This window comes from Canis aureus, chromosome 6 (genome assembly GCF_053574225.1).
Source record: "Canis aureus isolate CA01 chromosome 6, VMU_Caureus_v.1.0, whole genome shotgun sequence".
NCBI lineage: Eukaryota > Metazoa > Chordata > Mammalia > Carnivora > Canidae > Canis > Canis aureus.
In genome coordinates, this window is record NC_135616.1 from 45,520,646 (window position 1) to 45,534,434 (window position 13,789).

The 13,789-nt window shown below is 37.5% G+C and overlaps 1 protein-coding gene across 6 annotated transcripts in view; it reads right to left on the reverse strand.

Annotated features, from left to right (window-relative positions):
- CATSPERE (catsper channel auxiliary subunit epsilon) overlaps positions 1-13,789 on the reverse strand; it is a 198,482-nt gene that overhangs the window by 89,704 nt on the left and 94,989 nt on the right. For 5 of the 6 annotated variants that reach the window (XM_077901387.1, XM_077901389.1, XM_077901386.1 and 2 more), the window contains 2 exons: positions 12,368-12,474; positions 3,217-3,709 (listed from right to left, as the gene is read on the reverse strand). In XM_077901387.1, coding sequence (XP_077757513.1) covers positions 3,217-3,709; positions 12,368-12,474 — 600 coding nt within the window. The remainder of the gene's footprint in view (positions 1-3,216; positions 3,710-12,367; positions 12,475-13,789) is intronic. The other variant, XM_077901392.1, reaches the window with a different exon arrangement.

Genomic DNA, 13,789 nt, shown 5'->3' on the forward strand with positions numbered 1-13,789 from the left:
CTGCTGCACTGATTCTTAGGTGTTTGTGCCTGGGCAGAATTGTCCAGCCCCTTGCCTAGTGCTTGGCTCAGTATGAGCTGTTTATCCTGTGAGACCTTTGTTCCCTAGAGGCCCCACCTCTCCCAGGTACAATGTGGAACAAAGAGGAAAGAAAAAAAAGGCCATGGTCAGATTTCCAGCTCTGGAGTCAAGATCTCCAGGAGTAACTAACCAGTCTCCCAGTCTACACGGGCTACATGCTCCTGGGGCAGGCCTGGTGCACTGATCCACTGATCTGCACAGCTTGCGGGGCGTCCAGCAGCAGGAAAGGTCTCGCTTTCCTGTACCCTCCCCACTTCTTGTGGTCCCAGGGGGAATGGAGGATCTCCGGCTTTGTCCTCTGGCGCCCTAGGATCCAGAACCCTGTGCCGCTGGACCCACACTCCCAGGCACTGCCTCTCCCGAAGGGAATGGAGGACAGCCACCTCCCTCTGCTGCCAGGCTCTAAAGTAACAGCAGCTCCAGAGCCAGTCCCTGTAACTGGCGGGCTTCTCCCAAATGCCCTAGAGGGCTGTGGCGCTCTAGCCCTTTACCGAGGGGGACCGGTGAGCAATCCCCCAGGCACCCCTCCTCTTATAGTGACTTCGGGAATCTTGATGCTTCCGCCCCTCCTGCGATTCTGCCCAATTTCCCTGCTAAGCCCTTTTCCATCAGGGAAAACTCAGGCATGGATTTTTAAAATTCCCACTTCTCCAGGGCTGTGCTTTTGGGCCCTGGAGGCTTTTGCTGCTCTGCTTTAGCCCTGCTAGTCATGGTTCCCCTACTTTAGTTCTTTTTAATTTTTTTCACCTTCATACCTTATTAGTAGTGAATACATTTCTTTCTGTAGCATTCCAGCTGTTCTCTCTTTACATCTCAGGTCAAATTCATAGGTGTTCAGGATGTTTTAAAAGTTATCTAGGTAAGTTTGTGGGACCAGATGAGCTGAGGACCCCTACTCTTCTGCCATCTTGCCCCCCATTCTAAACTTTATTTTGGAATTCTGGTTAGACATCTTGGATCTTCTCCACTGAATTTTACATTTCAATTTTCATTAGTTTTACCAAAGCTTATTACATAAAATTTAATATTTTAGCATTTATTTTTACATATTAAAAATTTTGAAATACAATCCACATACAGAAAACGGATTGAATAGAAAAATATATAGCTGGAAGATTTGTGACAAAACAGAGGTCTGTGTAATGACCTTAGAGATTTAGAAATGGAATATCATCAGAACTCCTGAATGCCACCCAAGCGCTCTCACAGTCACTATGTTTTTCCTTTCTGGGATAATCACTATCCTAAATCTTACAGTAATGAGTTTCTTGCTTTTATTTTTACTAATTGCCTTGCCATTTGGTAGATTCTTTTCTCCTTATGTCTTCCATTTATTTAAATCTATTAAAGATATTTTATATTTTGTCAACTTTAATACCTGATGTCCTTGCGGGAATGATTCTATTCTTTATTGTTTCTCCTGACTCCCATGGCATCTTGTTTCTTTGTGTGTTTTGTCATTTTTTACTGTGAGGTCAATTTTTTTCAGAATGTTATCTGTGGAAAATTTTCAAAGCCTGAATTGAGGCTTAATTTCTCCAGAAATTGTTGTGTTTACTTCTGCTTGGTGCTAGCCTTAATGTTTTTTGAACTACACAGGTGCTGGGACTCTGGGCCCCAAAGCCCATGTGAGTCAGTTCCTGATGACAAATTTTATTTTATTTTATTTTATTTTATTTTCTAAAAAGATTTTTTTTATTGGAGTTCAATTTGCCAACATATAGCATAACACCCAGTGCTCATCCCGCCAAGTGCCCCCCTCAGTGCCCATCACCCAGTCACCCCATCCCCCGCCCACCTCCCCTTCCACTACCCCTTGTTTATTTCCCAGAGTTAGGTGTCTCTCATGTTTTGTCACCATCTCTGATATTTTCACTCATTTTCTCTCTTTTCCCTTTATTCCCTTTCACTAATTTTTATATTCCCCAAATGAATGAGACCATATAATGTTTGTCCTTTTCTGATTGACTTATTTCACTCAGCATAATACCCTCCATGTCCATCCACGTCGAAGCAAATGGTGGGTATTTGTCGTTTCTAATGGCTGAGTAATATTCCATGTATATATAGACCACATCTTCTTTATCCATTCATCTTTTGATGGACACTGAGGCTCCTTCCACAGTGTGGCTATTGTGGACATTGCTGCTATAAACATCGGGGTGCAGGTGTCCCAGCGTTTCACTGCATCTGTATCTTTGGGGTAAATCCCCAGCAGCGCAATTGCTGGGTCACCTGATGACAAATTTTAAAGACAGACTTTTCTCTCCTTTGAAGAACTAAAGCTCACATAGATTTCATTATTTTGGAAAAATTTTGAAGGTTCATGTTTTATGAAAAAATGATTATCAGATGTCCTACCTTGCACAGGCCCAAGGCCTTGTGTCCAAGTACCAGAGATCTAAATATCTAAATTAGTATATGTGCTTACAGAAGGTGAGATGTTAGAATTGGCTTATGCCTCTGGATTAGTGATCTAGGACTACCCCATTCCTCTCAGGATTTCCCCTACTTCCATATAATCCAGCTATATCCTTAAAAAAAGTTTTAAAATTTTTACACAGCATTTTAGGTATTTTGTAACGTAATAGCTTTAGGATACCTTATTTACTATATTGTCAAAAGAGGAGTTAATTCATTTTTGAAAGTACACAGTCTTTGGGGGAAATAATTTTTTGGACCTTTTGCCCATGTCAAGGTAAAACAAAACTGTGATAATATGGCTAACTTATTCTTCATAATAATATACAAGATTTGTTTTATTCTCTTTTGTTGGAAGTGTATCTCTATAAAGAGGCCTCTGAAAAGTTAGGTTAGGAAAATGGACTTATTTATAACCATAAATTAAATAACTCTGCAAAAGCTGCATAGTATAGTATCTTATATATCACTGAATTTCATAACACAGTAGGGACGCCTGGGTGGCTCAGCAGTTAAGCGTCTGACTTTGGCTCAGGTTGTGATCCTGGAGTCCCGGGATTGAGTCCCGTGTTGGGCTCCCTGCATGGAGCCTGCTTCTCCCTCTGCCTGTGTCTCTGCCTCTCTCTGTGTGTCTCTCATGAATAAAATCTTTAAAAAATAATACAGTAAATCTATCTAAATGTGTAAGTGTAATATATATAATATTTTACTGACCTTTAATAAATAGTTGATCCAACACCATTTTCTTGATGTAATGCCAATAATTCCACTATTGGGGAGATTTTCACTTATTCCCAGTCTTTTGAACTCAGTAAAACTCTTTATGTAAAGAACACCATTTATTAGAAAAAATATTCCATCCCGTGATACATTCACATCAGATATGCTGTGTCTTTCATCCTCAGTCAAAATGTTTGGAGGCACTCTGATTCTGATCCAAGTACGGAATGAATCATTTGTTTGAAAGGTTTCCATATCCGCTACCACAACAATATAAGAAGGAACACAAGCAATCCAGGTTGCCATTAACTGACTACCAGCTGGTGAAGAGATGGGTAAAAATCCAGGAATCTCAGGTATTGTCAACAACGGAAAGGTCTGCAGGAAAAGAAAATCTGCAATAAAGCAATCTTGAAAAGCCACTTGATTTCCTTTAATCTCCTTTAGCACATCTTCTGACGTCATTGGTACTGAAATACGCCAGGTCCTAAGAAAAAAACAGAAAACATAAAAATAAAATGGTCTCTCTCTCTTCTCTCCTCCATCTTGTACATTGTTGACATTTATTATCTTTAAAAATATTTTTTATTTTTATCAACATGAATCTGGGTTAAATTAAGTAGCACTAAAACGCTACCTCTGCCCCATTTCTCCTCATTCTTCACTCTTGTTCCCAAAGGAAAACAATCTTGACTCTTACACCTTTTTCATCTGCATTGTGTCTCCAAATTCTTATGCTTCTCTCTTAATATATGATTTTTACATATTATCTATTGGCTTCTTATATGACAGATGAAAATGTATTTCTCATAAAAATATAACTACCAATACATCTCTTCTCCCAGTATCACAGCATTTAGCTAAATCTATAGTGTTTACATTGTTTTACTATGTGAATATTGTTTACTACTGTGTCAGTTATTTTGCTATAATTACATTTTCTTTTTTTTTTTAAGATTTTATTTATTTATTCATGAGAGACAGAGAGAGAAAGAAGCAGAGACACAGGCAGAGGGAGAAGCAGGCTCCTTGCAGGGAGCCCCACATGGGACTTGATCCCTGGTCTCCAGGATCACACCCTGGCCTGAAGGCGGCGCTAAACCGCTGAGCCACCCAGGCTGCCCCATACATTTTCATATATACATGTATATTCATATTTCTTCTAGAGTTCATCATTTTTTCATTTTGAAAATCCGTTGTTTCCTAAGTGTTCCAAAAGATAATGTGGTGGCCCATAATTTTTTCCATGTTTTAAATGCAGAGATAATCTAGTACTTGTTTCACTTCATTACTTTTTGGGCTAAAGGCATCATTCACTGGATCCAGCACTTTGATCTTTCTTGTTTTGCTAAAGTACATTCTTCAGTACCTCTCTGTGAAAGTATATATGAACATAAATTTTTGAGACCCTGAATATCTGAAAATATTTTACACACCTGCTGGATAAATTCTCTAGGCAGAGAATTCAGAAATAATGTATCCCTTTTTTTCTTAGTATTCTCTTTTTTTTAAATTTTATTTATTCATTTATGATAGTCACAGAGAGAGAGAGAGAGAGAGAGAGAGAGGCAGAGACCTAGGCAGAGGGAGAAGCAGGCTCCATACACCGGGAGCCCAATGTGGGATTCGATCCCGGGTCTCCAGGATGGTGCCCTGGGCCAAAGGCAGGCGCCAAACTGCTGCACCACCCAGGGATCCCTTTTCTTAGTATTCTAAAATTTGACAGGGTTAAGTTTATCTTTTGAGTGGATATACAGAGGAATTCATGAAAATAAGCATTCTCCCATGTATCTTGGAAACTATGAAAAATTCTAGGGAGTTTCTCATCAGGGCAATCCAGGAGACATCAGGTTGTAGATGTTCAGTAAATGTCTCCTGAGTTTCCTATTTCCTCAATGTATACATACTTGGGTGACGGCATTTTGCCCACTCAGAATGTGGTCCTGGCAGGGCAGGGGGACCCATGTTGGGGCAGTTGTAGGGTTGTCACCACACCTCTATACCCTAAACCATGCCACCATGAAACTCAGTGCAACAACTGCTTTATGCAAGCCACACTACTGACTCTATAACATCGGTTTCAAGTACAATTTCTACAATCATCAGTACCATTTTTTTACACTGTCCACTGGCTATATGATAATCTCATATATGTGTAGCCACATTATAATGAGGTATTGGTGACTCTTCTTTTTGTTTTTGTTTTTGTTTTTTTTTATTTATGATAGGCACGCAGTGAGAGAGAGAGAGAGAGAGGCAGAGACACAGGCAGAGGGAGAAGCAGGCTCCATGCACCGGGAGCCCGACGTGGGATTCGATCCCGCGTCTCCGGGATCACGCCCTGGGCCAAAGGCAGGCGCTAAACCGCTGCGCCACCCAGGGATCCCTGACTCTTCTTTTTGGATGGAGATCTATTTATCTACAAGGCTTAGAAAGGAGCCAGCACTCAAGGCCTGGTCAGGGCATACCGACCATTTCAATATTCCATGTCTATCATTTTGGTTTCAAGTGTTGATTTTTTTTTAATGATTATACACTTTTCAAAATTATTTTCTTGGGAAGCCTGGGTGGCTCAGCGGTTGAGTGTCTGCCTTTGGCTCAGGGTGTGATCCTGGGTCTGGGGATCGAGTTCCTCATAGGGCTCCCTGTGAGGAGCCTGCTTCTCCCTCTGCCTACATCTCTGCCTCTCCCTCTGTGTCTCTCATGAGTAAATAAAATCTTTAAAAAATTATTTTGTTACTTCTTTCCCATTTTATAACATCTTAGTTTTCTTTTACATATATAATATCTTCTCTTATTTCTGTGAAGATGTTATTTATGCTTTTTTGTGATCTTTTCTTTTGCTCCCTGCTATGTTTTGTTTCCTCTGAGTTCTATTGTTCTCTCTATTGATTTAGGTGTCTGATGTTCATGTTGGAAGCTTTCTGTAATTCTGATAGTTTCTGGATTTCCTTTAATATTTAAGAGGGAAGTTGTAACAAGTTGTGTCTCAGTTTGGAGGGATACTTCTCACCCTTCTTGTACTCCATCATGCTTCTCCCCTTCTGACTCCAAACTTCTTTTAAGTAGGTCTGATAAGCTAATCAAAGGAAAATCCTCTTCTCTCTTGCCAGGAGGATATACACTAAGTTTCCATATTCAGGGAGCAGAGCTGGAGGAAAGAACTGAAGGCACATCAGAGGGTTCCCATCACTTTAGAATTCCCTCTGCAAGCCCTTAATAAATACAATTTCATGTTTTACTAAGTCAGTTACCACTTCTTTATCTCCTTTTACCTTCTGTTCTTGCTTCCCTTCCTATTGGTTCTCCTTGTAGGCTTACAACTACCTTAGTGAGATAATGGGAGAGAATAGAGATAAATAAATACATTTAATCTGCCATGTTTAGTTTATCTCATTTAATCTGAATTTTATTAAGTCATGTTCTGCTTAGAAACTCAGTGGCCCCTTAATTATATCTAAGAAAAAATTCAAGCTATTCCAAATTATTTTCAGGGCATCTCTATATTTTTTCCTATTCAATTTCACTTGCCATATTTTATTTCAGGTGTGTTCTTCCTGTTTGCCCACCAAAGCTGTGCTCTTCATCTCTCTTGGAGTGCTGATTTCATCTTCCTTGTGTTTATTTCACTGCCTTTTAATTCTTCCCAGAACTCTCTTCTATTTTGCTTTCTTGCTTTTTTCTTTTTTTGCTTTCTTGTTTTACCACAAAAATGTATCTTTAATAAGGACAATCTTTTCTAAACTCAGACTAGTCAATCATGTGAATGGTATTTTATGGCATCCAAGGCAATTTTTTAAAAAAAAACTAAACCTCTAAATTTCTCTCCATATGCATGTTTTCTTTATGTTTCTATCAAAATACCACTTATTTAATAATTTTATTATGAATTTATCATATATACAAGAGTATATGACATACACATACATTTAAAGAATAATACTAAGATGAACATCTGTGTACTAATCACCTAGATCAAGAATCAGAATGTTACCAATACCTTAGAAATGTCCTATGCCTCTCCTCCCATCCCCACCTGCTTACACATAATCACTGGCCTGATTTTGTTTGCATTTGTATTTATATTCCTGTGCTTTTTAAAAAAACTAGTTTTGCCATAAAATGTCTTATTAAACAATATGCAACTGCATGGAGAAATAGAAAAATCTACTATATAGTTAGAGATTCAAAACTGCTCTTTTAGTAATTGACAGATCCAGCAGGCAGAAAATCAGTAAGGACATAATTGAATTGAACAGCACCATCAATCAAGTGTATCCAATTGACATTTAAAGATTATCTCTTCCAACAACAGCAGAATACACATTCTTCTCAAGTTCATATGGAACACTGACCATGACACATCATATCCTGGGTCATAAAATACATTTTAAGAAATTTTAAAAAATAGGGGTCCCTGGGTGGCGCAGCGGTTTGGAGCCTGCCTTTGGCCCAGGGCGCCATCCTGGAGACCTGGGATCGAATCCCATGTTGGGCTCCTGGTGCATGGAGCCTGCTTCTCCTCTGCCTGTGTCTCTGCCTCTCTCTCTCTCTCTCTCTCTGTGTGACTATCATAAATAAATAAAAAAAAGAAATTTTAAAAAATATAAAGTATGCTCTTAAAATACAATGTAATTAAGCTAAGAATCAATAATAGAAAGATAGCTGGAAACCCCCCCAGAGATTTGGAGATTAAACACTTCTAAATAACACATTAGTTAAGGAAGAAATCACAACTGAAGGTAAAAAATATTTTAAACAAAAAGAAAATGAAAAATGTTTTGAACAAATGAAAAAATAAAACAATAAAATTTGAGGGCTGCAGTGAAAGCAAGGCTTAGAGGGAAATGTATGGCATCAATGCATATATTAGAAAAGAAGAAAGATCTAAAGTCAATACTCTAAGCTTCCACCTTGGAAAACTAGAGGAAAAAAAAAGCGATACAAACCTAAAGGAAACAGAAAAAAAAATTGCAGCAGAAATCAGTAAACTGAAAACAGAAGAATAGTAGAGAAAACCAGATGCCTTAATACCAAAACCAGATAAATACATTACCGGTAGAGTTGCAGACCTTTTGAATTCAACAATGTATAAAAAGAATTATATACCATGACCAAACAGGGTTTATTCGAGTTATGCGTGTCGGGTTCAGCATTAAAAATCTATTAATATGATCCATCACATAAAAGATTTAAAAAGAAAAAAAGCATATAATTACATCAACAGATGCAAAAAAGCATTTGACAAAATCTGACACCTATTCGTGATAAAAGCTCTCAGATAACAAGCAATGGAGGGAAACTCCTTCAACTTGATAAAGGAGCATCTATAAAAAACCATACAAAATACTTAATAGTGAGAAATTAGATCCATTTCTCCTATGAACAAAAGCGAAGATGTCTCCTCTTACCACTCCTATTCAGTATCACACTGATAGTATCTTACTATCTACCATAGTAAGATAAAAAAATAAAACAAAAGGCATACATGATTGAGAAAGAAGTAACAAAATGTTCTTTATTTGCAGATGACATGATTATCTATGCAGAAAAAATTTCTGAGAACAAAGGACACATTTAAAAAATCCTGGAACTAATAAGTAATTGTAGCAAGGTTGCAGGATACAAGGTTAATATACGAAAGTCAATTCTTTTGCTTTACAAAACTAGTTAACTGACATAAATGTATTATTAAACAATATTTTTTTTAATTTTTCAGGTTTGTACCTTATATAGATGGAATCATACTGTATTTTTCTTCCATGACTTGCCTTTTTCATTCAATGTTATGTTTGTGAAATTCACTCATGTTGATTTGTATTGCTGTGTTTGATTCATTTTTACTGCTGTATAATGCATATATTCTATAGCATAACTATAAGATGCCTACCCATCTCTCCATGAAATGGAAATTAGAATTTCAGGGTTTTTTTTTTGTTATTAGAAACAATTCTGGTACAAATACACACATCTCCTGGTGCACTTGTGCATGGATTTCTGTAGAATATATGCTGCTATTGAATTGCTGAACTATTGGTATGGGCATCTTTAACTTTGCAGGATAATGTAAAATTACCTTTCAAATTGGTTGTGCAATATAAGTGTTCCCATTGTTGCAATGTGCTATATGTATATGGCCAGCCCTAGATGATAAACTAAGAAAATATTTCAAAATGCAGTGAGAAAATTAATGTAATTAAATTGTTACACTAGGAAATATTCACTTAATGCAAAGAAAACAATAGAGGAACAGAGGAAGAAAAAATACAGGAGAAATAAATAAAATGGCAGATATAGAATCAACTGTATCAATAACAACATTAAATATGAGTATACTAAATAGTCTAACCAAATGGCAGGGATTATCAGACTGATAACAAAATAAGTTCCAACTATATGGTGTCTATAGGAGATACAGTTAAGATTAAAAAGTACAAATACATTGAGGGGCACTTGGGTGGCTCAATCAGTTAAGCACTTAACTTCAGCTCAGGTCATGATCTCAGGGTGCTGGAATTAAGCCCTACGTTGGGCTACCTGCTCAGCGGGGAGTGTGCTTCTCCTTCTCCCTTTGCCCTTCCCCCTGTTTGTGCTCTCTCTCTTTCTCAAATAAATAAACAAATAAGTAAAATCTTAAAAGAATACAGGAATATTGAAAGTAAAGGGCAGAAAAATATGTTATGCAAAAGCAACCAGAGAAAGCTGGACTGGCTATAGTAATATTAGAGATGATAACCTTAAAGCAAAAACAATACAAAATAAAGAAGAACATTTTCTAATGTCAAGATACTCTGTCATTCATCAGGAAAGTATAATAATTACAAACATATTCATCTGACAACAGAGACCCCAAACACATGAAGTAAAACCTGACAGAATGAAGGGGAGAAATAGACAATTTAACAACAATAGTTGGAGACTTTGATATACCACTTTCAATAATGGATAGAACAACAAGCAAAACATCAACAAGGATATAGAACACTTAAACAGCACTCTATACCAACTAGACCTAACAGACATCTATAGGACATTCCACCCAACAACAGCAGACTATACATTCTTCACAAGTGGACAAGGAAAATCCTCCAGGACAGGCTATATATTAAGCCATAAGATAAACCTCAATACATATAAAAGAACTGAAATCACACAAATATTTTCTCGGACAACAAAGAAATGAAATTAGATGTCATATGGCTCACAATTTCAATCCTAGGTATACACCCAGGAGAAATAAAAACATTATGTCTAGGGATGCCTGGGTGGCTCAGCAGTTGAGCGTTTGCCTTTGGCTCAGGGCATGATCCTAGCTCGGAGATTGAGTCCTGCATTAGGTCCTGCCTGCTTCTCCCTCTGCCTATGTCTGTGCCCCTCTCTGTCTCTCATGAATAAATAAATAAAATCTTAAAAAAAACCCATTATGTCTACACAAAGACTTGTAAATAAAAGTTCACAGTAGCTTTATTCATAATAGTCCAAAAGTACACAGAACCAAAATGTCCATCAACTGAAGAACAGTTTTTTTTTTAAAGTTGGTATATCCATATAATGGAATATTATTTGGCAATTTTTATTCCTTTTTAGGAATGAATACTGAAACATGCTACAACATGGATGAACCCTGAAAACATTATGCTGAAAGAAGCCAGTTGCAAAAGACCATATATTGTATGATTCTCTTGATATGAAACATTCGGAATAGGCAAATCCATAGAGACAGGAAATAGATGAGTAGGACCAAGGGCTGGGAGGAGGAGGGAATAAGGTTTCTTTTTGAGGTGATAGAAATGTTCTAGATTTAAACAGTAGTGATAGTTATACAACTCTGTAAATCTACTGAAACCCATTAAATTGTACACTTTAAAAGGGCGAATCGTGTTTATGAAGTTCCATAAAGATATAACAATAGAGAAGAAACAAATGATACCTATAACCTTCCTACTTGCCTGCTAAGTCAGACAAGCCTTTAGTTGTTTTTTTTTTAATTTTTAAAAAAATTTTTATTTATTTATGATAGTCACAGAGAGAGAGAGAGAGAGTTTTTTTTTTTTTTAAGATTTTATTTATTTATTCATGAGCGACACAGAGAGAGAGAGAGAGAGAGGCAGAGACACAGGCAGAGGGAGAAGCAGCAGGCTCCATGCAGGGAGCCCGACGTGGGACTCAATCCCGGGTCTCCAGGATCACGTCCTGGGCTGCAGTCGGCGCCAAACCGCTGCGCCACCAGGGCTGCCCTAGTCGGTTTTATAATGACTGTTTCTCCTACCTCCCCATCTCCCAAGGTTTTATAAAATCAGCAGGAATTTTAGCCTCAGATTATTATGATTATTTAAAAAACATCTCCTCTTTCTGAAGGTCACCCTTTACTTTACCCATGGATTCAACTTCTTTGCATCTCCTGAAATGTGTCTGCTTTCTCAGGTCTCTGCTTGAAAGCTTTTGTATATGCAGCCTCTCTGTTTGGAATGCTCTCCCAATTGGCTTTTATTTCTTTTCAAGCATGCAGATGTCACCTCTTTAAAGAAGTCTTCCTTGATTCCCTTTTATCTAAGACTTTGTTGGTGCACACTCTCTTCCATTTCATCTGGGTTCACCTCTATCGTAACATTTATCTATCTCCCCAACTAAGGGAAGGTTATTGAGGGTAGGAATTGTATCTTTAAGTTATAATCACCTTGCCCTGTGCCTAGTTGTAACAGAGTAAGAAAGGCTGTCTTAACCCTATAATCATTTCCTAATTTAATAGTAACAGATTTTATCTTTCAGGTGGAATTTGTTTTGTGTATGTGTGTGTACTGACAGTGGTAATGATTGTAGCATCAGTTACACCAATATGGTTCATTTTTCTGAACTGGCAGGAAACATTTTGAGATATTTCTAGGATTTGCTGACATCCTGAATGAGGCTCTTGAACTGAAGTTTAGATGTTAATACCATTTGTAAAACTATAATCTAAGTTGATAACTAGTTCTGATTATTACAATTTTTTTGTGTATCATGAAAGAAGCTACTTGGAAACTACATATAAGATATTATATGGAATTCCACTAGGGTTTTAAAATTTCTTTTACTTTAAATTTCTGACAGTTATTTTATAAATTTAAAAAATAAAGTTTATATATGAAAATTTAAAATTAAATACCCATTCTTCATTTTATCATGTGGAAAATAAACTTTTCTCTTCAGAGTTGTGTATATGATAGGCTTCTGTCCCAAAGTGGCCAACTGCCTGCTAAGTATTAAGGAATACTGTAAAAAAAAAAAAATCATTTTTTCACTTTCTGTAGACAAAATTATTTTGAAATTAAATCATGATATATTTAATTTGTTATTTTAGCTAAGACATGATTTATATTTATACATTTACCACATTTTCAGGATCAGTTTTTTTTTAATCATATAGCTTCTTCCCTGTTGAACTTTATGAATCATAAAGAAGGTATAATATCATTTCCAACATGTTGAAAACACTATACATAATCAGATTCCTGAATGCACTGAGATTATGGGGACCTTTAAATAAATATCCTCATGTTTTAATTTTAATGAAATAAGTAATGGAGTTTCTAAAACTAATCTGTTAGAATTATGTCTATATGGATCTGACTTCAAAGCAACATATTCTTTCTTTTTTTAAAAAAATATTTTATTTATTTGGGAGAGAGAATGAGCAGGGGGAGGGGCAGAGAGAGAGAGAGAGGGCGGAGCAGACTACCCGCTGAGTGCAGAGCAGCGGGGACCTTACTGGTGCCCCACACGGGGATCCACTAGGGGATCCACCCCCGGGATCCATGTGAGGCTCCATTCCAGGACTCTGAGATTATGACCTGAATCCAAGTCAGACACTTAATCAGCTGAGCCACCCAGGGGCTCCCAACATATTCTTTCAAGGTAGGTTTCAAATGATATCTGGAGGCTTTAACAAAAATTCTTAGTATAACAATGGATCTGACATCTTTCCTTTTTTTTTTTAAGATTTTATTTATTTATTCATGAGAGACAGAGAGAGAGAGAGAGAGAGAGAGAGAGAGAGAGAAGCAGAGACACAGGCAGAGGGAGAAGCAGGCTCCATGCAGGGAGCCAAACGTGGGACTCGATCCAGGGTCTTCAAGATCACGCCCTGGACTGAAGGCAGTGCTAAACCGCTGAGCCACCAGGGCTGCCCTCCTCTTCTCCTCTTTTTCTTTCTTTCTTTCTTTCTTTCTTTCTTTCTTTCTTTCTTTCTTTCTTTCTTTCTTTCTTTTTTTTTTAATGCTATTTAAGGAGAAGTTGAATTGACTGGAATTTTTCCTAATTGGTATTTTTGGAATAGAGACAATGGTGTCATTATGGGGAATCCTTAGAATAAAAAATCAGATGAGGGCCAGTCTAAAATTCCATGGCTTCTGGGGCATCTGGGTGGCTCAGATAATTGCGGGTCAGACTCTTGATTTTGGCTCAGGTCATGATCTCAGAGTCATGAGATCCAGGCTAGGGTGCGCTCCATGCTCAGCATGGACTCTGCTTGAGATCCTCTCTCCCTCTCTGAGTCTCTGCCCCCTTGTTCTGCTCATGTGCTTTCTCT